Source organism: Telmatherina bonti (assembly GCF_933228915.1).
Source record: "Telmatherina bonti genome assembly, chromosome: 5".
Classification (NCBI taxonomy): domain Eukaryota; kingdom Metazoa; phylum Chordata; class Actinopteri; order Atheriniformes; family Telmatherinidae; genus Telmatherina; species Telmatherina bonti.
Window position 1 is genome coordinate 32,278,476 of NC_136623.1, and position 27,982 is coordinate 32,306,457.

Below are 27,982 nucleotides of genomic sequence, written 5' to 3' on the forward strand. Positions count from 1 at the left end.
CAGATATTAGAAAAGAAATATTAATTTGCAGGATCAACACGTTTTCACAGCTAAAAGCTGCATGAAGAAGGACTTACGTGTTATACGTGTCACATATGTATCATTGTTCCCTTATACATAAAAAAGGCCTTTTTCCACAAACAGTAATTATAGTGAAGTACAGGACGCCCTGCTGTAACCTGCAGCTACACACTGAGTGTTCATCAGGGGCCAAGAACAATGTCCCACCCACGCACACACACACTAACACACACACACTCAGCAGCATTCCTTTACAGCAGACTGGGAAAAAAGCGATGATTCATTAGAAAAGTTTTATTAGGATTTTGATGAGAATGGTATAAAAGAAAGTGGCTCAACGTACCATTTATACACACATTTGAATAAAAACTTGACAGTAGAAGTTTTTCCACTGTTAACGTGTTAAAATGTTTGGCAGCATCCTGTTCATCAAACAGAATCTGTATCATGAACCAGAAGCTCTGCATGCAGCTCAGACGGCCTCCATCGTCTCTTCCAGCTCTTTATGAAAACACTTGTTGGTGATGAGTGGAGTCATGACCTCCTGGCTTGTCCTCACAGCCTCAGGTACGCAACCTGTGAAAAACAAGCAAAAAATGCATCCCAGGCTGAAATCATAGTCGCTAAAGACAAACAGTTTTCAGAAAAAAAAACCTGTTTGTTGTGCTGTTTATTTATCTTTCCCAAAGCACAGATATTCTGGTTTTTTATGGTCTGCTAATCAGGACAGCAACACATTATCTGCAATTACCATCTTCAAACAACAGCAAAACACAGGTGGTAGAAATTTAATCAACTTCAAAAACACACATTCAGATAAACAAAGCCGGGAAAACAAATGAGCTCAACCCCGTCCTCTCCCTCCATCTGCTGCTTCTGGGTGTTTGCCTGCTCCAGACGACGGCTGCACTCCACTGAGGGCTCTATATTGGGATGATAGATGAGGGCATTTGCCTCAGTCAAGGCCCCGTCTTCTCCATCCCTGCGCCAGCGTCTGCTCGCCACTCGAGCGGATCAACGGTAATTCATACAAATGATAAGAAATGGCGACTAGAGGTGAACTGCTGCTAACGGAGCTCCGAGCCCGGAGAGAGAAGGCTCAGAGTGATAAGCAAATCACAGTGATGGCCGTCTGGACACAGAAAGGGTGGGCTTGTGATGGGAGGGAAATGATCCAGAAAGAGGAAAAAAGAGCCGACTGGAAACGTAAAAGAAAACAAAACGAATTAACAGGAAGCTTTTAAAGAAACCCTCATATCCATTAAAACCATGATACTGGAGAAAGAATGAACAATATGATCTGGAAGGATTTTTTTTGTTTACCTTCATGAATAAACACAAACAGCTGATACATAATGAAACAGGGAAGGAATGTGAGATATATGGTGCTAAAACCACTGCAAAAGCTTGTTTGTCTTTGTGACACTTCACTAACAGGCAGTGGTAATCTTCCGCTTCGGGCTTGAAGAGGTCGTTCTTCCAAGCTGTGAAGTGGGAATCTACTGTCAGACTGGGAAGTGAGATGATGACGTGTGGGAGGGGAGTAACAGGAGTACAGGAGGAGGGCTCGAGAGCAAACACGGTGGGATGAGCTGGGTGCCAGAGCTCTTATCGTCACACTTCAAACTTGGCAAGCGGCGTGGAGAATATTTCCTCCCATGTGAAGAAACGGGTGTGGAAAAGTGGAACGCGATGAAGGAAACATGGGGAGAGTCCCGCAGTTTAACAGATCATAAGAGATGGACGAGGCAAAATGAACAAAGCCACTGGCCCACATGATGCCGTTGCCAGTGCTGGGCGTGTTATCCAAGGACGCCATCCGAATTGGAAACTAATGCACCAAAACAGTTTTACAGTTTGAGTCACACAGATCATCTCAAGCAGGCTGTTTACACAACTGCAGGAGAAGTGTTTCACGCTCCGAACGCTGTTTCTAACTCGGCTTTTTCTTCTTGTCCACAGAGCCCAGAGAAGCAGGACTCCTCTACCATGGTGGTAGAAATAAAGACTGTCAACATTTTCATGTCCATGCTACAGCTCTTTTCCTGCAAACACAGATGGAATGATGCCTATTTGTTCTCAGTAGAGATGTAAAGTAAAAAATAAAGACCCATTAAATCTGAAATCCAACGTAGAAGCCATGAATGTACCTTATATTGGGAATTATCACTGGGTGGATGGCTGGTGTTACATTGTTGTCATGGTGATGTGGACTGGGGTCATGTGGATGGGAATCAGGGTAAGTCTGACTAGTTGAAAAGGCATTGTCAGCCAGTCACTCGAGTTTCACTGGAGAGGAGGGCTGGCTAGCTGTAGTTTTCATTGACTGTCCTAGTTCATATTCTACCCCACATAAGGTTACATACTGTACTATTTAAATTACATTTCATCCTGAACATCGGGCAGTGGATTTGCTCCAGATAGTCAATAAGTGAGCCTACTAAATATGCGGCCTATGTGCGTCATTTGCAGAACCAAGAGCGTGTCAAGCAAGTAGATTGGACCCTGATGTTTCCTCAGTAGCTACTGTGGAAATGCTACATCCAACATTAGAATCGGCATGTCTTGTGTTAGGACATCTTTGGCCAAAATGATCAGCAAAGTTATTGGTCATAAATACACAGCCATCGTCAAATCATGGGTCCCTACCCTGGTGACATGGGTTACAGCAGGAGGTGTAGCTAATGACACACAGATGGTTAATATTGGACCATGTTCCCTTCATCATCCCTTCATGGCAAATTAAAGAAGGACTAGTAGCAGCCAGGTTGGTGCTACTTTTTGTTTTTTGGTATGATGACCTACATCATGAACATGGCATGTTGGAGCCTGTGCCTTGGTCCCAGTACATGGAAGGCTACTGGAGCCCACTAATATTCAGTCAGGATGGGGATTTCATTCTCCTATTGCCAGGGAAAATATGATAGAAAGAAAAAGAAAATGGATGGTGACAAATATAAGCAGAAGACAGAAATATATGTTGTATATGTGTTCATTTAGTCACTCTGTGGGTCAAATTTTAAAGCCTTCTGTTTAAAAAAAGAAGTAAAGTGGGTGAATTCAAAGAAAGAAATCCCGAAAGCCTCTTTGACGGCAACCTTTACCTGTTCCCTTATTATATTATGAATTTAAAAGTGATAGTAAACCAGTTTACTGTCACTACGACATGTAAGCCACAAAGGCTTGAACATGGATTAATCTTCACATAGGTTAAAAAAAACATGCATGGTACATTGAATTCACCGTCACGTTAAAGAAACTAGTTGGAGATGATGTGAGCTTTGTGACACGGTGCATCGTCCAGCTGGAAGCAGCCACCAGAAGACACTGGTCTTCCTGTTGTCTCTCTGTCATCTCCAACCAGTCTGTCCAGTCTCCTCTGACATCAACAAGGTGTTTGTGTCCAGACAACTGCTGCTCTCTGGATATTTTATCTTCTTTAGATCATTCTCTGTAAACCTCAGAGATGTGAAAATCCCAGTAGATAAGCGGTTTCCAAACAACCATACCACCTTCAAAGTCACTTAAATCCTTTTTCTTCCTCACTTTAACTTCACCGAGCTGTCTTGACCAATGTCGACATGCTGCCATGTGATTGGCTGATTAGCTAGATGTGTTAGGTAATAGAGCAGGTGCATCTATTAAAGTGGAAAGTGTATGTAGTTTAAATAATCAGTTGAAATGTACAAATGAATGGTCAGTGTAGCGCCTACCAAATATGACTGCAACTTCAGGCTTCAGGCATCCTTCCTGCAATCGGCACAGTTTTAACTCACATTTCCTCTAAACTGAAGGCAAACAATGACTTTCTTTTTTCATTTTCTGAAATTCTGCTGTTATATCATGTTGTCAACAATAAAGATAATCCAATTTCAATTTTTGCCGCCAAGTCATGTAAGATTTATTATCTACTGAGACTATCTGAATCCAAAATCAGCTTTTTCCAACCTTAGCTGCAAACTTAACACAAGAAGTAAACATTGTTAAAGACAAACTGCAATTGTTTTTAACAAACAAGATAAAATAAATACAATGAAAAGATCAAGTTTTTTTAAAAGTTTTTTTTAGACTTGATGTGACATTGAAAGTGGGAGATCTAAAACAAATAGAACTAAAATAATCTAAATAATCTAAAATAAAACTTTAAATTAAGCACGACAAGCCAAACAGTTCTATAGTCACACTTAACACAGCACTAGCGTAGCACACGCAGTAGCGTGTCTGGGTTACCCGTGACACTGTCTTCCACTATTTCAGTGATATTGATGAGTTTCCATCATTTTGTTCACATAAGAAAAAAATCACAGGCAGAAGCAGCTCCAGTACTGTGTCTGTATTGTGTTGTATTGTATCGTTTGTATTGTTTTGCATTGTATTGTGTCTGAATTGTGTTGTATTGTTTCGTATTGTGTTTTATTGTGTTGTATTGTATTGTGTCTGAATTGTGTTTTATTGCGTCAGTATTGTGTCTTATTGTGTTGTGTTGTATTGTATTGTGTCTGTATTGTATTGCATTGTGTCTGTATTGTGTTGTGTTGTATTGTGTCTGTTTCGTATCGTGCTGTATTGTGTCAGTATTGTGTCTGAATTGTGTTGTATTGTGTTTTATTGTGTTGTATTGTATTGTGTCTGAATTGTGTTGTATTGCGTCAGTATTGTGTCTTATTGTAGTGTCGTGTTGTATTGGGTCTGTATTGTGTTGTGTTGTGTCTGTATTGTGTTGTATTGCGTCAGTATTGTGTCTTATTGTAGTGTCGTGTTGTATTGGGTCTGTATTGTGTTGTGTTGTGTCTGTATTGTGTTGTATTGTATCGTGTTGTATTGTGTTTGTATTGTGTTGAACTGTGTTGTATTGTGTTGCATTGTATTGTCTGTATTGTATCTGTATTGTTTTGTGTCTGTATTGTGTCTGTATTGTGTTGTGTTGTATTGTGTCTGTATTGTGTTAGCAGTGTGCGAACTGGCTCACATTGGACAGCTTGTAGTGTAAAACAACAGGTAAGAAGCTGAGGTGCACTGAGTGATCCGGGAACCAATGAGTCATAAATGCCTTGTTTGGGAGGCTGATGAGACCTGGGAGCAGATCAGGACATGCGTGCTTCCAGGGAAAAGCTGAGCTCCTGAGACGCTGCAGATTAAAGCGAGATCCAGGTGATGCATCTCCTCTGCTCTTAAATGTAAAACAGAGGATCGGGTTCTGTCTAACCTACATGCCATGTCTGTGGGAGTGAGGAGGAGATTAATGGAGTGAGTGTGTGTGTGTGTGGGGGGGGGGGGGGAGGTCTTGTGTTGTTCCAGGGCATAAGAGTGACACTTGGAGCTGGATCTACTTTACACTCCATTACACCAGCAGGGTCGAAGATGAAGGGCGGAGAACGCTGTGGCCGAGACATTTCAAAGGCAGCGTAATAACAGCCTGGGTTATAACACACACTTTGATCTACTTACTGGAACTGAAACTTCCCAACACTCACCCTGTTCAACACTGTTAAGTGCAGACAAAGTCACAGTGTTGCGATGGGTTGGGCTTTTGTGGTTGGTACAAATATGTGCCTCGAGAAGGCTAATAAAAGTAAGCTTGGATGTGATTTTTGGATTTCTTTAAATGTACTTATCCCACAACTGGGATTGGATTTTTCCAGCCATGAAGATCCTGGATACTCCAGCTGTCAGCGTTGTTTTTACACGAGACATCCTGAGAAAAAGCCACAGGTGTGATTAATGACACGAGCGGATCAAAGAATTAGTAATTACACCTGGGCTTTTTCATAAAAGCACATAAAAAAGAAAAAGTGTGGGTCATGCAGTGTTGGTATGCAGCGCTCACAGCGCAGATTCTCTTACAATGCAACTAAAATCAAACGTAAACAGACGTAAGCAGCCAGATTAAATGAAAACGGCTCTAAATATTTGGAGGACTATGACCATGAAAACACAAGTAGTCTGACAATGCAGATTTTTTGTAGATTTGCGTCTTTCCTCCACTCCTAAACAAACTTCCAGGCTGAAGATTTTTGGATGATCTGTGAGTGGACGGAGTCACTGGTGCTCTCTGTTTGTAGCATTAGGATCTAAACAAACATCTGTGAAGCTTGCATCACAATGTCCGTTGTCAATGCTTATTTTTACATGGCAACAAGAGATGGAACCAACACTGGACTGGTGCTAAAATTATTGAAATAAAAATTTGGACGTAAATATCTAGCTGGTCACAGACTTTTCCTAAGAAAGAAAACATCATGGGATCTTGCTTCTGCTACGTAAAACATACATTCTGGGTTTTTTTTTTTTTCAGCCTTCTCATTGGCTAACACTGCAATAGAGGCGGGGCTAAATCACCACCTGTTGATTTGGCACCAGGCAGATTAATTCTATGAACAATGCTGGTCAGGCCATGGGTACATCATATAGATAAAAACACACAGGAAAATGATCTGCAGTGCTGTCATGGACAGAGCCATCATGTTCATTTCCATGGAGATGGATTTATATTAGTTTTTTATGAACGCTTTCTCTGATGAATCCTTGTGTGATACATATACAAACCACCCCAAACAAAACCAGTGTCTGGAAAGAGTAAGATCTAAACACATGAACACAATATCCAATGGAAAAGATTCTGTGTCTGTAAACCAGATTTGTTCTGAAACCTTTCACGACCCAAAACTAAGAAAAACTGTCAAACCTTGTGGTGTTGTGGACTTTCCTTTTATTCCTCTCAAGTTCACATTATCATCTCATCCTCTGCAGCTCATGCATCTTATCAGGTCACTGCAAGTTCACACACTGGTCCTGCCTGTCTGACACTCTGGACTCTGGAGTGTTTTTTGCTTAAAAAAAACCCAACAAACCTGCATCTCTCAGATGATTCCAGACCATGTCCGGTAACTCTAGAAGACCTCATGATCACATTACCTTCTCTTCCTCTGCCATTTACGACACAACAGGCTACAGCAATCCGGATGTGTTCACGTGTGTGTCCATTACACTCTTTTTATTGCTGCCTCCACCACCAGCCAGATAACATGTCCTGTGTCTGGGTCGCGCTATCTGCAGACTTCTCCATTTCAGAGGAGCACGCTTTCCCGTCTGTTAGCATGATGAAAAATAACAGAACTGCTCATGACTCCACACAACACGTGGGAGACAATAGGAGGTTAAATATTTGGTTATTATCATGATATGTACATTTACAGATGTTTTAACACACGCTGCCTATAAAAACCAGGTGCATGTTCTCAGCAGCTGATGCTGTTATGTCGACCTTTGCTTTACTATACTGTCACTTAGCAGCGATGGCGGTTTCACCACCACCAGCTGAAGACCGCCACTGGTCATGACGAAGAAGACAAACAAATGAGTTGTTTTAGTTTACTTTTAAATTATATTATATATATATATATATATATATATATATATATATATATATATATATATATATATATATATATATATATATATATATATATATATATATATATGTACACATATGTACACATATATTTATATAAAACAAAAGTTTAATATGCAGAAAGTGTTGCAGAATATTTTTGTTAAAAAACACAAATTGATTTTTTTTTATTGAAATGACTGAGCTCAGCAAGTAATCATTGATCGCTGACCCCTGAATGAAATCAGTTGAAGTTTGTGTTGTAACAGAATTTGTGATATTGGTAAACATCACACAGTTATGCAGTGAATCAATAAGGTATTTTACTGTCATCAAACTTGGGATTCACATCCCTGTTATTCAGTCAGGTTGAATTATTTTATTCCGTTAGTACAACACAGACTGTTGCAGATGGCTGACATGCCCACCCTGCATCACACTGCCAGGTGGGTGAAGAACAGACTGAAAGCACAGAAAATGACAATTTGGCTGCAAAAACAAATGCAGTCAGTCATACAGAAATATTTCAGTCACAGATTAAATGATGAATTCCCCAAATATGTATTTTGTTTGCAGCACCTTTCAGTGGTTTTTACAGGATGATGTAATGCAGCTTATGCGAACCTTTCTTCGTATGTGGGGCAAGCTAAGTGAACATGTACCCCTGATCCAGGCTGCCCCCTTCTTCCTTTTAATGATGTTTCTAAATGGAAATGTTACATGTTGAAAGATGACTTGTGTTCGTGCCTTTAGAAAACACTGAATGACTGAGACTGAAGCAGTTCCAGGCTAAAAACATTAGCATGGCTGCTGGTGCTCTTGTAGTTTATGTAAGTATTTATATTTTATAGAGGCTGAAATGTTGAATGTGAAAGTCACTATGAAAGCAGTTGATGGTTGTTTTTGCATCTGCTTGTGTACAAGGCAGTAAATTTAGTCATCCACATCGATGCATGATTCCTCTCCAGCTGACCGAGTGTGGGATAAACAGCTGACTGAATAGACTGGACATGTCAACTCCGGCTGTTAAATCCACACTTCTAACAAACGGCGTCTACATATTTACAGACGGGAAACTTCAGGCCATCTCATCCATAAGGCTGTATGTACAGGAACATGTACCTGTCCTCAACTGCTTTGTGCAAGAAGACGTGGGACCAGGGCTGTGACGACATGCTTTTGTCCCAACGATATTCTTTGATATTGCTAATATTTGTAGATTAAAAACAAAAGAAAACTGTGTCAAACTTTTTTTTGCACGTCATTTTTCTTGATTTCAATTAGGAAAAAACACAACAAGCCTGACCATCTTTCTGCCGCTATAATGCCCATGAAGACGAGTAAAAACATCATTAAAAACAATAAAAATGGCAAAAATTTTATAATGGATTATATCTATTTTTTTTGTTTAAAAAAAGATTTTTTAACAAAAAAAAAATCTATTTCAAAATTGTGAAGCAAAAAAAAATCCAGATTTTCAATTTTTCAATTAGATTCCCCCCCCGCCTCCACCCCTACTTGGGACACACACATGTATCCAGTCCAAACAAATTCCTCTTGCCCAGTTTTACCTTCTGTAAACTCTCAGAACCATAATGGTCTGCTTTCCTTCAACTTCCAAGTCATTTAGGTGAAAATTTTACTCAAGACAAAAACTGTTTATGTTTACTGCAACCAAGTGCAGATTTAGAGGCTTAAACTTGTCTTGTTTTCTTCAGCTGATGAGGAACTTTATTTAAACTTCCTTCCCAAACTTTCTGAGTAGGAAGTAGAGGATAATGATGCTAATTACCCCCGTTGCCACGTTTAAAATGGCAGTGAGAATAGAGCTGTCAGCAAAGTTAACACCTCCTACTTTCTAGTCAAAGGGTTCTCCTCTACAGCTCAGGCTAACTAGACATATTTTGCACAATTACAGGTGTATAGAAGTAGGAATAAGGCTGACAAAAGTAAAAAAAAATGTATATTTTCTAATCATAATCCCTAAAGCGAGTCTGTAAACTGAAAGCTCTGAATCATGAAATTAATTAAGGCAGGATGAAAACGCTGTCAAGCACGAGTGAATCACAGGAAAACAAGGCGCTGGAAGTCCAGAGAGAGGGAAGTAAGTGATTGCTGTCAGCTAAAACAGAATGTGCTGCGCTGCTAATACTGCTTTTTACGAAGGTTAAAGATGAATGAGAAGACTTCCAGCATCTCTTTGCTTTTAGTACACACTATCAGCAGAGAAAGCTTCAGATGAGCTTTGAGAAAAGAAAAAAAAACCTGAAAGCTTAGTCATCATCTTCTATCCCACAGGACATCGCATCCGCCTCACCTCATAGGACCTCATGCTACGCATGGAGGCAGGAAGCGCAGAGTTGCTGTCATCTATCAGTTGCAGCAGCTCCTCACACACCGTCAGCGGTAGCACCAAGGGATGCCCGATGGCATTGACCTCCCAACTTGTAACGATCCTGAAAACACAAACACACAGAGCAGGAGTGATTTTCTGGGACAGCTACGACAGCGTATGGATAAAATAATTCCCAGAATAACCGCTGGAAATTTACTGTACAAATGCAAAAACTACAGATCGATCATGTAAGGAAGGAAATGTCTGTGTGTAAGAAGGAAGAAGAAGGAAAGACTGAAAGGAGAAGAGGTTGGATGAATGGGAGGAGGATAAAAAAAAAAAGACTCTGGGTGTTTATTTAATCTGGGTGATATTTAGCCATCTGTGCTCCTGACAGGCAGCTTTAAAGTAGACGAGGAAAAAATTTAAATTAGCCACCATCGTCTCCACAAACATACTGAAGTCAAACCATCTAGCAGCATCTTTGTGGAAAAGCAGTTTATGTTATTGAGCCAGCTATTTTACGACTCATACAGAAGGATTAGATCCAAATAAAAAATAAAAAATTTTAAAAAAGGAGTTGGGTCTACTTCTCTCTACTGCACTCAATTTCCTCTTCAATGAGACCTGATGTTTCTCATTGTACTGGACCGCGATGCTGCTTGCAACTTTCACTCTGCACTAATCAAGCCGCTGCCATTAGTGACGAGGATAATCCACTTAGGCGCTGGCTCGCTGCTTCTCCAGCCAATTATTGGCAGTTTAAACAGCGCGTGCTGCAACCTGCAGCTGCAGTCAACTGGAACTGACTGTATCCCCAATAAGGCGGCCATCACCCTGGGAATCCAGCTCCCAGGGCATAATGTTTAATTTAAACTGTCAGAGATGAGTGACGAAGGATGCATGGTAAACTATGCAGCGGGGAAATGGAAGTGTTGGCGGCACTGGGGAGAAGGGGAGGGCTCTACAAAAGGCTTTTCCTGAAATGCTGAAGTCCCATGAAGCCAACGTGGTGCAGGTCTTACAAGCCAAACACCAGAAAAATAAAAAACTTCCCCTAAACAATACAGAATGCAGGCTGAAAGCAGGATAGAGGCTTGGTTTGCTGTAATTGTTTGACATGATTTTAAATGCCCATCAGTCCACAGGATGGTGCCATCTGCTGCTGACCCACCAGACTGGCCTCTTCCCCAGAACCCAAGCGAAGGGAGTCTCTGCTCTAAAACAAACAGCTCAAGAGTCTGACTAGAAAGCAGTCTTTAGTCTGTGTTTAAATGCTGGAGAGATGCAGGAGCATCTGCCTGGGCCTCCCAGCTCTTCTCCTGCCATCTCACTGAAAATGAACCTCTTACGTGTAAAGCTGAGTCTGAGCTCAGGCAGGGAGATTTAGCAGGTTTACGGCTGTTTGTTCTTTACAATGTGAGTGTCGTAGAGAGAGTTTTACAATCCTAGAGGAGATTCAATCATAAATGTCCAGTCGTTGAAATGAATTAATGGGTATTTATGGCTCTGAGAAATTTTAATGAAGCAAAATCTTTAAATTAAACTGTACACAGACATACAATTTTAAGAGACTGATGACCAAAAAAGGGCTTAAAATGAGCTCAATTTACATAAATATGGAGTTCAGACAATCTGAATAAATGAAGACAACTGACATGATGTAGTTATTGGAAACTTCCTGTATGTTCGCTGCTATTGGAGATGGTTGATTAAAAGTTATGTTGTTAACCCGACAGTGAATTGTACAGCCTTCACATTTTATATTTATGAGCCAAGCTGAGGAAGAGCAGCGTTAAATGAAATAAAAGGAGATATATGATAAAGATACAAACCCATTAGAAAACACCAAAGTCTGCCCCAGAGACCAAATCAGAGCCAATCAGTCTCAAACATCAAGAATTTTAATGTAAAAATAAAAAATTACACAAAATATAATCTGGCCCATCGATGGACTGGCGAGCTGTCCAGAATGTACCCTGCCTTTCGCCCAAAGACTGCTGGGATAGGCTCCAGCTTCCCTGTGACCCTTCATTGGATTAGGCAGTTAGGATAATGAATGAACAAATGAATGAATGAAAATATAATCTGATCATCTATTCATACTGAGCTTTATGATCAACAGGAGAACCAAACTTATAAGAAATGCGGAGCAGCAGCTGCTCTCGTATCATTTGTGGAAAGCTTCATGTTTCAGCAGGACGTTGTCTGTCATCGTACCCAGTTTGTAAAAACTGTGAACGAGTCCTGTGACATCACTCAGCTCCGACAGGTTATCGAGTCATGCAGCTATAGACTCGGGGATTTCAATGAGACGCTCCTTTTCTCTTTTTGTGTGAGTTTTGTCTCTAATTATCCTTTCTCTGTCAGTCAACCGGAGGGTTTGTCAAAACGGGGAGAAAAAGAGGAGAAGAAAAAGCCCTTCCCTGCTCTGCTTTCATGCTTGCTAGCTGCAGGGAAGAAAAGGAGGAGGAAGAGGAGGAGGAGGACGCTGAGTGCTGATTCAGATGAAAATAATGAGGGTGGAAGGTTCTTCCAGTGGGGTGTTGCTTTACTGAACATGGAGAGCCACATATCACACATCCATCTGCACATCTCTAATGCATCACAGTCAGCACACAGAAGCCGCACGTTGCAGCCAAAACAACATTTCTGTCTATGCAACAAACCTTAGTGTGGAAACTGACTTTGAGAGGCCCTTTTTTTTTTTAAAGGCAAGCTCATTTGCAGAATAATAGACAATTATAATGACTGAGCTGGGACCCTTAGCACAAAGAGCTCTATTAGGAGAGAAAATCTTTTCACCTACAAAGTAGTCTTTCATCCCCCACAGTACGCAGGGACGGGTGCTGATGGAGTGGGTGTGCCGGGGAGATGAAAGGATACGATTAGGAAGAGGAAAACAAAGATTGAAGGAGGGGCGGAGGTGCTGGTAAGTGTCCTCTCTTACTCTTTCTGCGGGATGCCTGCGTCAGAGCAGGTGATGTAAAGGAGTTTCAGGGCTCTGGCAGCTCTGGGTGATGGACTGTGAAGAGCAGGCGAGCTGATGGACCTTTCATCCCCAACACACTTCTCTGGGAGCGAGGCCATGATGGAGTCACTGTTCAGCAGCCAGAGCTGCAGAAGGAGCAGACAGGTCACTTCACACCTCAGACTCTCCGTAATGAATCATCGCTGCAGCTGCACAATCTTATCAGACATAAATTTATGTAAATTATCAGGAATCATTTCTTCACTTTTGAGGAATAAGACTACGTTTTTTTCCCCCGCTGACGAGTTCATTTTATAACTTTACAAAAGCTTAAAGTAAAGAAAAAAAAAACCCCAACAAATAAAGGGTTGATGTTGCAGTCTTCTTCTCTCAGGCAAATGCGGCGTCTGTGGGTACGTGTTTATTGAGGAATCTGCTTCATTTTAGTCCAATTTCACACAAGACTGATTATATTGTTATTGCTATGCTGAGTTACAGTGGGAGGTTTTTAATGTCCTACTATTTAAAGTCTGCCGAGATGATGGCTGGAAAACTGGAACAACTCAATAAGTTCTTTACTGTGCTAATGAACAGACTGCAAAATAAGTCAACTTATCTACATGGTGTTTATGTGTGTGTGCTCAAGCTGCAGAGAGACACAGACCAGTTCTCCTGCAGCAAATAAGTTAGAGAAAAGTAAATATTTTATATTCCAGTGGTGTGCAAGTATTGTTCCACTGCTGGTCATCATTAATAAGATGCTAAAATCTGAAAACCTGCAGTACTTGCAATCAATCAACCTTTCATTTGTTTAATAATAATATCTTGCATTGCTCGATTTGAACCCTCATGTGTTACAGACATTTTGTCTATCTGGGTTATTTTCTTTGTTTTGGCTCTTAATGCATATTGTTGACTTGAGTAGTGAACAGTCAAAATAAATGATTTTACCATATTTTCTCAAAAATGAAGCCCTAACCTGAAACACTGCTTGTGTTTGGTAAAATCAGAAAAAGTGCTTTTGACAGGACATTTTGTCCTGAAAAGATTTTAAAGGGTAGTGAATTATAAATCTGAAGATCTGGTTACCTAGAAACTAGTAATGCATCAATGTTACAAATAAATACGACAATCTGTTACATTTTCAGGAGAGATTATTTTAAATAATAAATAACCCCCCCCCCCCCCCCCCCCCTCAATTGTTTTATGTCGGAAAAAAAAAATCATTTTTTCTGTCTTTTTTTAAATTACTAAAATATCGGCATCATTTAATCAAACTGACATTTATAAGGTTTCGGTTCCTGATAACTGTTCAATATTTGATCAAGACTGAAGCTGATTTTTTTTTGTTATTGTTATTGTTGTTATTTTTGACATAGTTATGTAAAGTAAAAGAGGAAAATAAAAAGTTTAAAAAAAAAAAAAAAAAAAAGAAAGAAAGACTGAAGCTGATCAAACTACTTACCCCCCACCCACAAAAAAACTGTACTATTCTAATAATAGTGTTTTAGAAGTTGACTTTTGTCTTTAAAGACTTAAGAGCATGGTACCGTGACAGATGAATGACTCCTTACCAGCAGGAAGGCTTTTCCATCAGGAGTCTGAACAGAGAAGTGGAAGATGCTGAGTGAGTTGGACAGCTTCAGCAGTCTGGCTGCTAATGTCCTCTCCAAGAAGAGAGACCTGTTCGAAGAAGACCATTTTTTATTCTTCAACATATTTCACACATGTTAACCTCTTGGCCATGTTTAGACAGTCACATTTTCTGTTCACTGAAGTTCTCAAGTTATGAACCAGATACACAGTGGTGTCAAAAGTATTCACGTTCATTACTCAGGTAGAAGTATAGATAATCAGGTTTAAAAAGACTTAGTAGTAAAAGTACTAACTCAAATTTTTCACTTACTGGTAACTGGAACTGATGCTGATTTAAAATATATATTATATATGCCAGAAAGATGTAGGAGTAAACTACTTTTATTTGTATTTTTAAATTATAAGAAGTTGAAAGATAATTGTGCAAAAATGTAAGGGGTACAAGTAGAAAGTCGTCTAAAAAATAATTATTTCAATAAAGTATAAATACCTAAAATTTCTACTTAAGTAAGGTAACGAAGTATTTGTACTTTGTTACTTGACACCTCTGCAGATACATCTACTGAGAGCAAAAAAGGCCCAGCAGAGGTTATACAGGAGTAACAAGATGACATGCAAAGCTTGCAGTGGTCATTAAGCATCCAGTGTGGCAAATGAGCAGCGTACTGATTCAGCCTGGATGGTGACATATTTATCTAACACATAAAACAAGTTGGATAAAACCTAAAAAACAGTTTTGGTGAGCAAAAGTCCGTCATTTCTATCTCTGTTTAGGAAGGCAGGTTTATCTTACATCATTAACCCAAGATTTTATCCTTTTTATTGATTCATTTTAGCTGGAAGCTCCACTAAAAACGTTTATTTTGCACCTCGTACCGATCAGTTTGTATAATGTGGAAGCAGCCACAGTCTGCCCTCATGTACTGCACGGCTATGCTGCTGCACAGAAAAGATTGAGTTAGCTTAGACATGCTAGTAGATGTTTCAGTCAGTTAGCAGCCACTTTATGCTAACACCCAGCTGACATATACAGTTGTGCTCATATGTATTTCTCCCCTTTCATTAAAGAAAAGGCTGAATTTACAACAGTCACTCAAATAACTGGAGACTTAAAAAAGGTACAATAACTAAAAATTTGCTAAAATATAATTTAGTAATATAAGAGACTGTTTTTTCACTTAATCGAGTTGAAGAAAGAAAAAAAAACAAACAAACTAATAAATGTGTCCTGGACAAATTAGAGCATTTTTCTGTTGAACAGTGGGACAAAATACCTGTCAACAGGTGCAGAAGTCTGACTGAGAGGAACAGAAAACACCTGACTGGAGCGGAAACATTAAAGGATTGTTCAACAAAATATTAGTTTATGAGTGATGTAATATGTAATAGATGATCTTATTTGTTTGCTTTTTAAAAGAAATATTTCTACTGAACCAGAATTAGAAAATAATGTAATGATTTTCATAAAATCATTACATTAATATTTTATTATTACTTTAGTCAATTTCAGCTTATTTTACAGGCAGCTGTTTTTTTCCTTCTATTATGAAAGGGTATGAATAAAAATGAGCACAGCTGTAGATTCATTAGTTCCAACCCAGGTCAACTCATCTCATTTGCCACTGCCATCCGCTACATTACTACTAGATTACCACTAGATTACTGGATCATTTGATGTGTGACATCACATCAAGTGATCCAACCCATCACAAGGAGCTGACACACAGCATAATCTTATTAACACACACTACAGTCTGCTGTGAAAAAAACTAACTCAAACGCAGTGAGACTCTCATGTTGAAGCAGATTTTTAAATTATTCTGACGCTGTGGTAGATGTGGTTGTTCAAATGTTTAATTCAGGCCCACATTTTTGGGTCATAATCATTTGTGAAAAGCCTGATTATGGCGCTGCTGATGGCCTTCATTTCCCAGAGTTTCATCGAAATCTAATCAGTGCTGTGTCAGATACCCGAGACAAACATACAAATGAAGCTGAACTGATTTATAGTCCTTGTACTGATTTTATTGCTAATATTGTATGGGAGCAGTTGCAGCAATTAACCTAGAAAGGCTGTGCGTGACTTCTTTTCTTCCACGTCACCTGAAGATAACCACTTTCAATGTCTCCGTATAGGAAAGGCTGCGCTTTCAGTCATGGTTTCTACATTGTCACCATCAGGAAGTTGGATTAAAAACCTGCCTGTTCAGTGAAGCTTCTGGCTTTCGATCTCCCACAGCGAGCTCCACCACCACCTGCGTGATGTATAGTTTCAGCGTCTCTGTGAGATACAGCAGGGAAAGGTTCATATGTGCTGTTGAATCATATGTTTCTGTATAAAAAATCTGCTAGAGCGGTGCGTACCTGGTGCGACAGCCTCTCCCAACACGGATGAACAGCTTGCACAGGAGATAAGTGCCAAACGGCGGCAGGTTTTCTGTGCAGATACCAGTAAAAACCAGAAAACTGTTCACCACAACACACACAGGAGTAATTAACAGTAGCAATAACCAGGATGTGGAACAGAAGAGCAGGAGAGAAGCACAGATTGTTTTCCTGCTCTGCATTCCTCTCAGGTGCAATCATGCAAACTGCCTCTGCTGTGGAGATTGACTAATGAAAAAATGAGATCAATCTTCATCTAGTTGCTGAACTTCATGTAGCTTGTCGAAGGTGCTGGCAGTATGGGACCTCCAGGTCAGAAGGAAAGAGGCCTCTGGCCTTCCTCTGCCTGGTAATGGTTCACCACACTTCCTGGATGCAAAGGCCACATCAAGAGGCCAAAGAGGAATAATTTACCAGGCTGGGATCAAGTTGATTAAACAGTATTACTGACGTGAATTAAGAGTTCAGTATCATGCATGTTCACATATAAAGGTAGCAATGATGTGTTACTGTATTAAGAATGGGGCAATGAGTGAATCTGAAGATGTAACTTGTAACAGGACCACAGTGTGCCAGTCATGTGTTTTTGTACTGACTGAGCAAAGACTCGAGATCTTATTATGGCTGTTTTGCATAAGAACATCGAAAAATCAGGAAGTTTTTCAGTCTTTAAGGAAGTGAAAGAGTCCACAATGGGATATGAAACGGATAGTTCCCTGACTTTGGGGACCTTCTACTAAAAATCTGACTAAGTGCAAGACTAAAGTAAAAGCGAAATGCTGTGTAGTTATGTGTTGCTATGGAAACTGATGTAACCAATGAATACCATTGTCCATTATAGATGATGTCAGAGGAAAAATCATAAGAATAAATTAAACTGTCCTACGGGTTTGTGCATGGAGCGAACATCTTCTGCGGACACTCAGAGGAAAGTCAGAGCTGGAAACTCGTGCGGTTTTAGGATTAACCTTCGCAAACAGCTCCTGACTCAAAACAGGACCTCTGAGTTTTCCGGCTTGCTTGTGCCAGGATGGAGAACAAGGACTTGAGGACCCAAACAAATCTAGGAATGGATCACCTTTTACCACACACAGAGGACTTGGACCCTGTTGACAGTGAAAGGGTGGTTCTGGCCAAGCTTCTGCTCAGATCCCCATCAAGAAGGAGGTACGATAGCCGACACAAGGACGGAAAGAACGTCCTCCAGTTTCATCACATGATTTCATGATTTCACACACACATATACAGACATATCCTTTGAGTTGGTACCCAGTAACAAGCTTCTTAATCTTTTCTGGCAAATTCCTTGTGCTCTGATCACGAGAAGGTTGCTCCAGATAACGACTGTGTCTGATAATAAAGGCCTGGGCCACAGAGGTCGCTATTCTGGGATGAAATATCAGATGAAGACACAAGGATAGACACAAGGAGGGCAGTTAGTAGCCAGATGGATACCATTGAATCAGTTTAAACAGGCTTTTACCAGAGGGATGGAGAGCGCAGGTGAGTATTTTCATAAACGTTATGTACATCTTCCTCACCTTTGGATCTTGACTGTCCACGGTGCCAACGGGACTTGCTTCCTCACTCAGAGTCTGTTCACAGCTGCCATCGCGGGGCAGGAGGACAAAGGTGTCGCCAAGGAGACAATCCTCTGCTCGAGGCAGCAGCTTCTTGTTGGCAAACGGATCAGGGTGACAACACCAGTCGTCCACGATAGAGTTCCAGTTGCCGTTAGGCAGAGGAAGCACTCGCTTAAAAACCCTGAATGGGGAAAAACAAACAATAAAAATGCTTCACTTAAATACCGAGCACGACTATTTATGCACTGAATCATCTGGTTCTTGTTCTTTTAATCAAACTTTATCTATAAAAGCACTTTTTCCATAGAATGCTAATTGTTTCCCATTAAAGGCCTTTACATGCCGGCTCCGAAGATTTCGTCTGAAAAATTCACACTGTAGTATTTTTTAACCGGATCAATGTAAAGTCAATATGGAAATGGGAATATTCACATCAGAGACCAGCAATTTTTGGTTTTGTTTTATTTTTTCAAACTTAGGTAGATTTTTTTAAATATTTGCATCAGATAGGTATATAATCAACCAATCAGAGAAGGCGTGTTGACTGATAGACCACTTGCAACGAGCTATGCAGCTGTGACTTTATCGCTGTTGTTTCATTCAAACTTTGAGTCAAACTGTCCCACACACCTCCTAAAGTCTGTCCTGAAGCGGTCGAGATCCAGTTTTAGTTCCTGGATTAAACAATAAAACTCAGCAAGTTCTCCTCTCTTTTCCAGAACAGGATGAACCCAGCGCCTCTTTTCGTCTTTTCTTTTGCAGCATCAGCACACTGTTGTCGTGGCCTGATGCGGAATCCATCTTCCAAGTTTATTTTAGAATTTTAATCATTTATTCACAATTTTGTATCTCAGTTGGTGTATATAGACAGAAGTATCCAGAATTCACCTCGGAATTTTTCCCATTTCGTGTCGTTTATTTGCATTGGTCCCCTGTGTGTAAAGGCCTTAACTCAGATATTACATGATAAACTAATAAAAAAATAAAAGCAAAACAAAATTAACACATAAAATGGAATTGAAAATAATATCAAATAAGTCAAATAAAATAAGACACTTGAAAAGTGGAATGGAAAAAACATGGTTTAAAAAGCCAAATGCAAGGAGAGGTGTTTCATTCATTAGGCAGACCGTCTCTAACGGCAAGAAACGTTCAAAATATCAAACAATATCAAACAACTGCAAAAGATAATCTAAAGCAACATCTTGAGAAACCAAAAATCACATTTTCCACTGACTGGTTTGAAGCAAATGAAACAGGTTTCATGTTGTAGCAGCAGCAGTAGTTTTAAGCTGAAATTAACTACAAGGAATATTTAATAATTTATTTTTTTTTTTTTTTTTTTTTTTAAAAACTGGACATTCACAGAAGGATTTTTTTGTCTTTACTATTTCCATTAAAGCTGGGGGAGGTAATCTTGCTCAGAGACATTTTTTTTTTTTAACTCTGGGTGAAGTGTTTCCTCATCCTCATAGTCTGCTTTACATTTAGTAATCATTAACAATAAGAAATATAGTTAGATCCTTCAGTTTACTGTAAATCTGTAAAAACTCTGACCAATCCAAAGGTTCGGGCCAAATTAAAGTTGTTAATTTCCTATATTTCATAAGCTTCTTAATGGCTGAGAAAAAGCAGGAAGGATTATTCCTAACCGTCTCGGTTTATTTGCCTCCCGCTAAACAGCCGAGAAAGAGAAAATTGTTGATGGAAAAAGCTGCGAACTAAAAAAGCACTCGGAGAGCACAAATCTCTGCCACGGCAATGAAAAACTCCTGGATCCAAACGGTGATCCTGATCACCACCTTATTTAAGCCTGTTCTTCCTTTTCACATTTCCAACAACTCGCGAAAATTTAATTAAATTCCATCCATAACTTTCTGAGTTTTCTTGAACACAATCAGATAAACGCCGGTAAAAACATAACCTCCTGGGTGGAGGTAAGAAAAAAGCCTTGGATCACGCAAGGAGTAAAACCAGAGGGGGAGGAGCCTAGACGAGGCGATCCTTTCAGATCTTGCGAGCTCCCCAACATTACCTCTCCCAGCTTGAAGGAGAGGCTTCTTCAGGTCCGCTGTAAGACTGAAAGATACAGAAGAGCATTCCTGCCAGTAGCCTCCGGAACAACACCTCCTCAAGTTAATTATCTACTACAATATTAATTTTCCCTTTGGGGATTAATAAAGTATTTTTCTTTTTCTTTTCTTTAACAATTAAGTTTTTAATAGCTTCTAAATACAAATAAAAAAAGAGCTGAATCCAGCTTATAGCAGCTGGGACGAAGGGAAGGACATGGAAAACAAACATGCTGTGTCAGTTTTTCTGGGATAATTAAACCCGCCCACTGTATCAACGGGACACGACGTCCTCGCACAGGCTGACAATCCCCAATGGAAAAACACAAGCTAGATTATGACATCACCCGTATTTTGGACAATAAGTAGTGACAGCCTCTCAAGACCAAACGGAAATGTGATAATATTTAATGCACAGATAAAGAGATAAAAGATATAAATAATATTTAGAATGAAAGCAATAGAGGGGGTTTTCTTCTTGAAACATAATGCAAGCATCTCTTGTGTGAATGGTCAAAATAAGAAACATGAGTGGAGCCAGCTGTCAATGTCTTCATTTTTTTTAATAAGTTTCCTAATAATAAATTCAGCATCCGGAGCCAGTCTCTGAGCTTGCTCCAGCCTTTACCTCTAACAATATCCTCTTATGATTGCTGAATCAGCCATAATGCATGTCATAAAGGGGTTGGAAATTGAATTTTTAAAAAATAATCGAAAATCTGGATTTTTTTGCTTCACAATTTTAAAATCGATTTTTTTTTTTCCAAATATATTAAAACAATCTATTATAAATTTTTTTGTCATTTTTCTTGTTTTATTGATCTTTTTACTTGTCTTCTTGGACATTACAGCAGCAGAATGATGGTCTGGCTACTGTGTTATTTTTTCCTAATTAAAATCAAGAAAAATGACGAGCAAAAAATAGTTTTATACATTTTTTTTTTTTAAATCTACAACAATCACCAATATTGAAGAATTGTGAGAATCGCAATTTAAATTGAATCGACACCCCAAAAAATTGCAATTGAGTCGAATCGGGACAAAAAGCATATCGTCACAGCCTTAATGTTCTATACAGCCAATGTGTCGATATCCTGTTTCTGGCTTGGAGCCACCAAGTGAAAAGCTGTTATAAAGTGATGCTGTGGGATGGAAAGGAAAAGGTTATGAGGTACAGTCAGTTTCTCAGGATGCTGCAGGGCAGTAACAGCTCCAGGAATGTACATAATAAATGTCAATGTGCTATCAAAACAAGTCCATAGCAAGGGGTTTTGAGGTCAGAAAGTTATGCAGTGACATTTGACCCATTTTCTAACTTTAAAATTGGTATGAAGTTATTTTTAGGTGCTGCGTGGAATTCCTGCAGAGGGCTACAGTCCATGCTTCTTTTAACCCCTTACTTTGTTCAAATGGTAACTTTTTACCTTATTGAGCACTTTGACGAAAGTTTTTATTGTTTCTAGGCTAACTTGAAAGCAAGAGGGAAAAAACTTTGGCAACACTAGGTGGGTTGCTTCTGGGAAACATAGCCAGAGGGCAGGAGTCTCCATAATGCAACCACTGCAATTTTCAGCATGTCACATTGCTGACCACAGAGCTACAAGGCAGCAGAAACAATACCTGAGTCCAGCTGAACCACCTCAAGGTAAGAAACTATTTGTTTTAATGGGCAGAGCAGACCTTTACGTCACACACACTCTATAACTCTAACACAGTCACGCTGACAGCTGTGGACTCCCCCGAGGAGCCATCCATCAATTCTCCTCTCCCAGACTATGCCTTCTACTGGCTGCCCACGCCATCAATAAGCAGACGTTCCTCTTCCTGCGGAGGAGGGTGTAAATAAAACCCCATCTCCACTGTCCCGTCTGCTCCTTACCTGTCCTCCAGCAGCCTGGTCGTGCAGCCCTGGCAGTGGAAGCAATAAGTCTCCTTTGCTCTGAGAGTTTCCATCACATTGTCAGAGGCGTCTGTAGAGGGCCAAAGGCAAACAAACAAATGAGGCAGATGTGGTGAAAGGCTGCTAACCTTCTATAGCTTAGCACAAAATCGATCCAATAAAAGGGGATGAAACTTTGGAGTGAGCGATCAATCTGATTTTAATTGGACTGTCATTGACTGTCCTCAGTTGGAACTTTGTTATGACGGCAGAGACGCAAACACAATATGGAAGTTTGTGGATTTCATGCAACAACTTCGGCTAGTGTCATTTCAAAACCTTGTAAAGTGAATTCTCTTGCGGCGGATCATGAATGGCTTGTGGGCAGAATTTACACCTTTATGGCCCCAGATACAAAAGCAATTCCAGCTTGTCCTGATCATTACCTTGATCTGTTCTGCACGCGACAGTGATGCGCAGTCTGAAATGCAGCTCCTCGTCACTGTGTTCTCCCGCTGGCGTCGAGATGCAGGATCCCTGCACAAAGGTGACTCCTGCAGGTAAAGGCAGGCTTATCTCACCTTTTGGAGTACTGACGTGGAGGGAGGAATCCTGCCCTGCCACGACCACATCTGCAGGACATCTGGCCACGTTCTTCCTGGAGAGTAAATGGAGCTTAGGTTAAAGTTTCAATGTGATGCACACAAACAGGGTAATGTTATCATGGGTTGCCAACATCCACTCTGTAGTTCTTCAAAAATCTGTTTGACTGTTATTCATTAAATGCTGAATTTTCTACAGAATAAAAACGAAGAGGGAAAAAAAAGATAAAACAGTAACTAGTAAGTATGTTGAATGCAATTAGTAGTTTTATTTCTACAACTAATCTAAAAAATGTTCAATAAAAAGTCCACAGCAGTTTCTCAGACAGCAGGGTGACAGAACAAGTGACTTGACAAATGACTGAAATGATACACTGATTAACATCTAATAATCTTCTATGAACCAATCAATTAATGGACGAATCATTCTCCCTCTGCTCGTGGCCTTTCTGCTGAACAGGGTCCATATTTTTGCACTCTCTCCTTGTCACATAAAATGAAAAGGTGCATTTGTCCTTTGTCAAATAATGTGGGAAATATGTATAGATTTGTAATTAGAGCCGCATGCATCAGTGTTATTAATAAGCCAGCTGTGGCTGCAAAAGAGAATCGGTTCATTTTTTGGCAGTGTGCTGTGAATAAATGGAGACATTTGAAGATCACATATCACAAAGAACTGAAACTAATAACACTAATGTAACGATAAACAACACGAACAGCTTACTGATTACTGGATGCTATTTACCTTTTTCTCGTCTAACTGAAACGATTAAAGGCTGAACAGCTACTATGTTTATAGAAATTAAAATCACTGTGTTCTCTCTAACGGACCGTGAGGTGTTCTACTCTAAGTGATCGTGGGATTACATTGCGGTACAACATACAGACAAATGTTGCAGCTGAGCTTAAACTCAGTCCTTTCCAAAAGACAGCAACAAACCAGGGCTCCTTTTTGCTGCTTTTCAAATTTCATTGGCACCATCTAGTGATGTTAAATGTGTCCTGCATGCAGAGCTCTGGCCTTTTGTTTGTCAAACTGCTGCCAAACATGTTTTGAACTTAAGTAAAAGATAATAAATAAAACCATTCCCTTAAGGCATAGATTAAAAGTGGTAAAGCTGACCACACAACAGGATCACACATCATGCAGTTGTGAATAATGTTTCTAAAAGCTGTAATGAACATCAGTGCTGCTTGGTTTACATTTACAATATCCAATACATTTTGCCTGCGATGGACTAGCGACCTGTCCAGGGTGCACACTGTTTCTCGCCAAAAGGTTGCTGGGAAAGGCTCCAGCTCCCGCGTGACCCTTAATTAGACTTAGCGGCTCAGATAATGTATGAAGTAATACATTTTGAATGCACACTTATGTCACTGTCTCAATCCATCACAGACCCGGTACAAAGAACTCCTGCTCTGGTCTTGACAGAAACTAGTTAGTTTTAACATGAAAAATACAATTTCCACTCCTGAACTTATTGATTTTAAGCAAAGCAATTTTTTTCTGAAGTTATTTGTACAACAATAGATATTTGAATTATCTACACTGTTTTGTGAGCAAAAAGATCAAGATTAAACAAGTCAACATAATATCTTAAACATGATTTCATAAACTGAACACGCACATAATGAAGAAAGAATGAACAAAGAATGGTGGGCAACATGAAAATAGAGATTTCAATAGAACACATGAAGACTAAAGATGCACCTGTCACCACTAATGCACATTTCCAAGAAGTGACCTTTAGTTTCAAAGCTAAACATCTAAGCATTGCTTCAAATACTGTTTGGTTCCACGACTAATTAATAACTTGGAGGTAAATATTTGTCAAATTTGCAGCATCAATGTTGTGGTAAAAGCTGCTAAAACCAACTATCCTTAACCACCGTTGGCAAAGAACAAGCAGAAATCTACATTTACATTGTTAACAGTAACTATTTACATGGCAATCTAAAAAAACAGCAATAGATCCTGCTCCTCACCTTCAAATGCATCCATAATCTGGCCCCTCCTTACCTGTCTGACCTGCTCCACATCGCTACTCCCTCCCGTACCCTCAGGTCCTCATCCTCCATTCATCTCACAGTTCCCTCTGCCTGCCTCCCAAACATGGGGAGCTGAGCCTTCAGTCACTCTGTTCCCCGGCTCTGGAACTTACTCCCATCTGAGCTTCGGATCATTGAATCTCTCCCATTATTCATTTCCTAACTTAAATCTGTTTAAACTGGCCCACTCTCTCTGACCCCTTTTAACTATTTGCATTGCTTGTTTTTGTTTTTAATGTTTCTAATTCTTATATGATCTGTTTCTTTTTGTAAGGCGCCCAGAAATAAATGTATGATTATAATTATTAATATATATTGAAATATAATATTATAATATTACACATACATACATATATATATATATATATATATATATATATATATATATATATATATATATATATATATATATATATATATATATATACACACATACACATACATACATACATACAGACAGACAGACAGACAGACAGATAGACAGATAGACAGATAGACAGATAGATAGATATATATATACACACTATTCACAAAAAGTTAGGGATATTCAGCTTTGGGGTGAAATTTCACAACAAGCCTAAAATGCATTCAAACCTGTACAGGTGAACTTAATGTGATCTTCTCTAAGCTTTTAAATGCACATGTCCAACTGTTAAATGTTTCAATAAATTTTGCACAAGTTGCTGTTCTCTAACAAGGAGCTTAACGGCAAAAATCACGACAGGTGTGTGATCCTTGAATTGACCAATAAATGTCCTGGTTCAATTAGAGCTGGTGTTTAAACAGTTGTCCTCATCATGCTGTTCACATTTTGACATCATGAGACCAAGACGACACCTAACAATGGAACAACAGTCCCTTGCCATTGCGATGCTTCAAACAGGACGTTCTCAGACAGAAGTGGCCACTGAGCTTGGAGTGTCACAGAGTGTCATCAGCAGGTTGCAACGGAGATATGGAGAGACTGGAAGAGTCACAGAAAGGCCTAGAAGTGGACGTCCTTTGGCCACATCCCGTGCTGATGACCGCTACATTGTGAACACTGCCCTGAGAAACCGGATGATGAATGCCACTCAACTCCAGGCACGTTTAAGAGAGGTGAGAGGCACCCAAGTGTCACGTCAGACCATTCGAAACCGTTTACATCAGCGTGGTCTGCGTGCTAGACGACCTACACGGGTACCTGACCACACCACCAGGCACAGGCATCATCGTCTTGCATGGGCCAGGGAGCATTTACGCTGGACGAGGAACCAGTGGGCCTCAGTGCTGTTCTCTGATGAAAGTCGATTCACACTGAGCAGAAAAGATGGCCGGCAACGATGTTGGAGACGTCAGGGAGAGCGCTATGCATCAGCCACTGTTGTCACCAGGCGAGCTTTTGGTGGTGGCGGTGTTACAGTGTGGGCAGGGGTGTCCACTTAGTACAGACTGCCCTACACTTTGTGAATGGTACAGTGACAAGCCCATACTACCGGAATAACATCATTAATCCAGTGATTGTGCCCCTACATGAACAGCACAGGCCTAATTTCATCTTCATGGACGACAATGCTCCTGCTCATCGAGGCCGCATCATCAGGGAACGGCTGTTGGAGACTGGTGTACCTCAAATGGAATGGCCTGCACTCTCTCCAGACCTGAATCCCATTGAAAACCTGTGGGATCAGCTGAGCCGTCGTGTAGAGGCTCGAAACCCTGCACCCCAGAACCTCAATGACCTGAAGGCTGCCCTTCAAGAAGAGTGGGATGCCATGCCTCAGCAGGCAATAAGTTGCCTTGTGAACAGCATGAGACGTCGTTGTCAAGCTGTAATTGATGCTCAAGGGCACATGACGAGATATTGAGACGTTCAAATTTTTTGTTGTGGTGTAACTACTATTGTTGTTACCTTTTGTGTTGAATGAATTTTTTGAGATGAGGAAATCAGTAGTGCATCCTTCTACTTAAATGTCTTACTTTTATATTATATCACTGTAGCATGAACATATTGCATTTTCCATCAATTACACCTGAAAGCCAAATATCCCTAACTTTTTGTGAGTAGTGTATAAATAATAAAATATATACAAAAAAAAAAAATACAAAAAAAAAAAAAAAAAACCAAGACAGAAATGACTAATTTAGTGAAGAATCACAGGGAGAAGTACATTTGAACAGTCTTGAGTTTTGTAATTAAACTTTTTTCAGACATTATATTTACACCACATCTTTGTCTAATTGAGTATAATGTACAGTATTAATGTACTGCATCACGTGAATAAATCATTCAAACATTAAACAGCTAATCCGAAAAATAACCATGATTATCTGGCTGTATCATGTACAGTATCAAATATTTTGTGCCATCATAATTTCTGGTGAAATTTCCCAAAACATCATAAGGACTAAATTCATAAGGTGAAATTAGCTAAAAAGCAAAGCAGGACTCTTCAAGTAAGGTACAGGAATCTGAATATTGTTCTATAGTTCAACACAGCGATACTTTTAAATTACCACAAATAATTATAGTCAGTGTCAAGTAGTTGTTTTTGTTATATCACCAGTTTTAAAGATGAAATAAATGTAATTTTAAAGCTATTTTTGTCCTTCATAAAAGGCATGCATGTCGTTGTCCATAGCAACAATTTATTATCATGCTAAGCTAGCGAAAACAGCTAGCCTAGCTTCAGTTAGAAAGTAGCGAATAAAGCCGACAATGCTAAGTGATTCTGCAGTAGTGACTCATTTGTCCTTAGTGGTTGTTACCTACCCGACAATAAGAAGCCCACTCTGAAGCCTTTTTCTTAACTCTAAGAAGACTCCAACTCCATGTGTCTTAGCTGGCATCTCCTCAGCCATTCAGACAACAGATTGTTTCAAATATTTTACCAACCAAGAAGAAAACGCAAACAATAAAAGAATCCCCTAAAGTAAACTTGGGAAATCCCAATAACGTAAAAGACACAACATAAATAGACTTTCTCTCTGAATTGAGACTCAGCGTGTGTACTTTTCAGCAGCATGAGTGATACCACCGGTGTTCTGACAATTTGGTACACCCATAACAATGTTATCCGCCTGGTTATTGCGCATGCGTACGACCGACAACCGGCTATA

The 27,982-nt window shown here is 39.8% G+C and overlaps 1 protein-coding gene across 1 annotated transcript; it reads right to left on the reverse strand.

Moving 5' to 3' along the window:
• Positions 1-576: 576 nt before the first annotated feature.
• ube3d (ubiquitin protein ligase E3D) lies at positions 577-27,724 on the reverse strand (the record flags this gene model as incomplete). Its single annotated transcript, XM_079241163.1, has 13 exons — positions 577-597; positions 871-1,015; positions 1,457-1,587; positions 1,649-1,852; positions 9,729-9,867; positions 12,697-12,863; positions 14,292-14,400; positions 16,516-16,594; positions 16,678-16,750; positions 18,240-18,462; positions 22,233-22,323; positions 22,679-22,890; positions 27,636-27,724. 13 exons carry the CDS (start codon positions 27,722-27,724, stop codon positions 577-579), a joined length of 1,683 nt encoding a protein of 560 aa, XP_079097289.1.
• Positions 27,725-27,982: the final 258 nt, after the last annotated feature.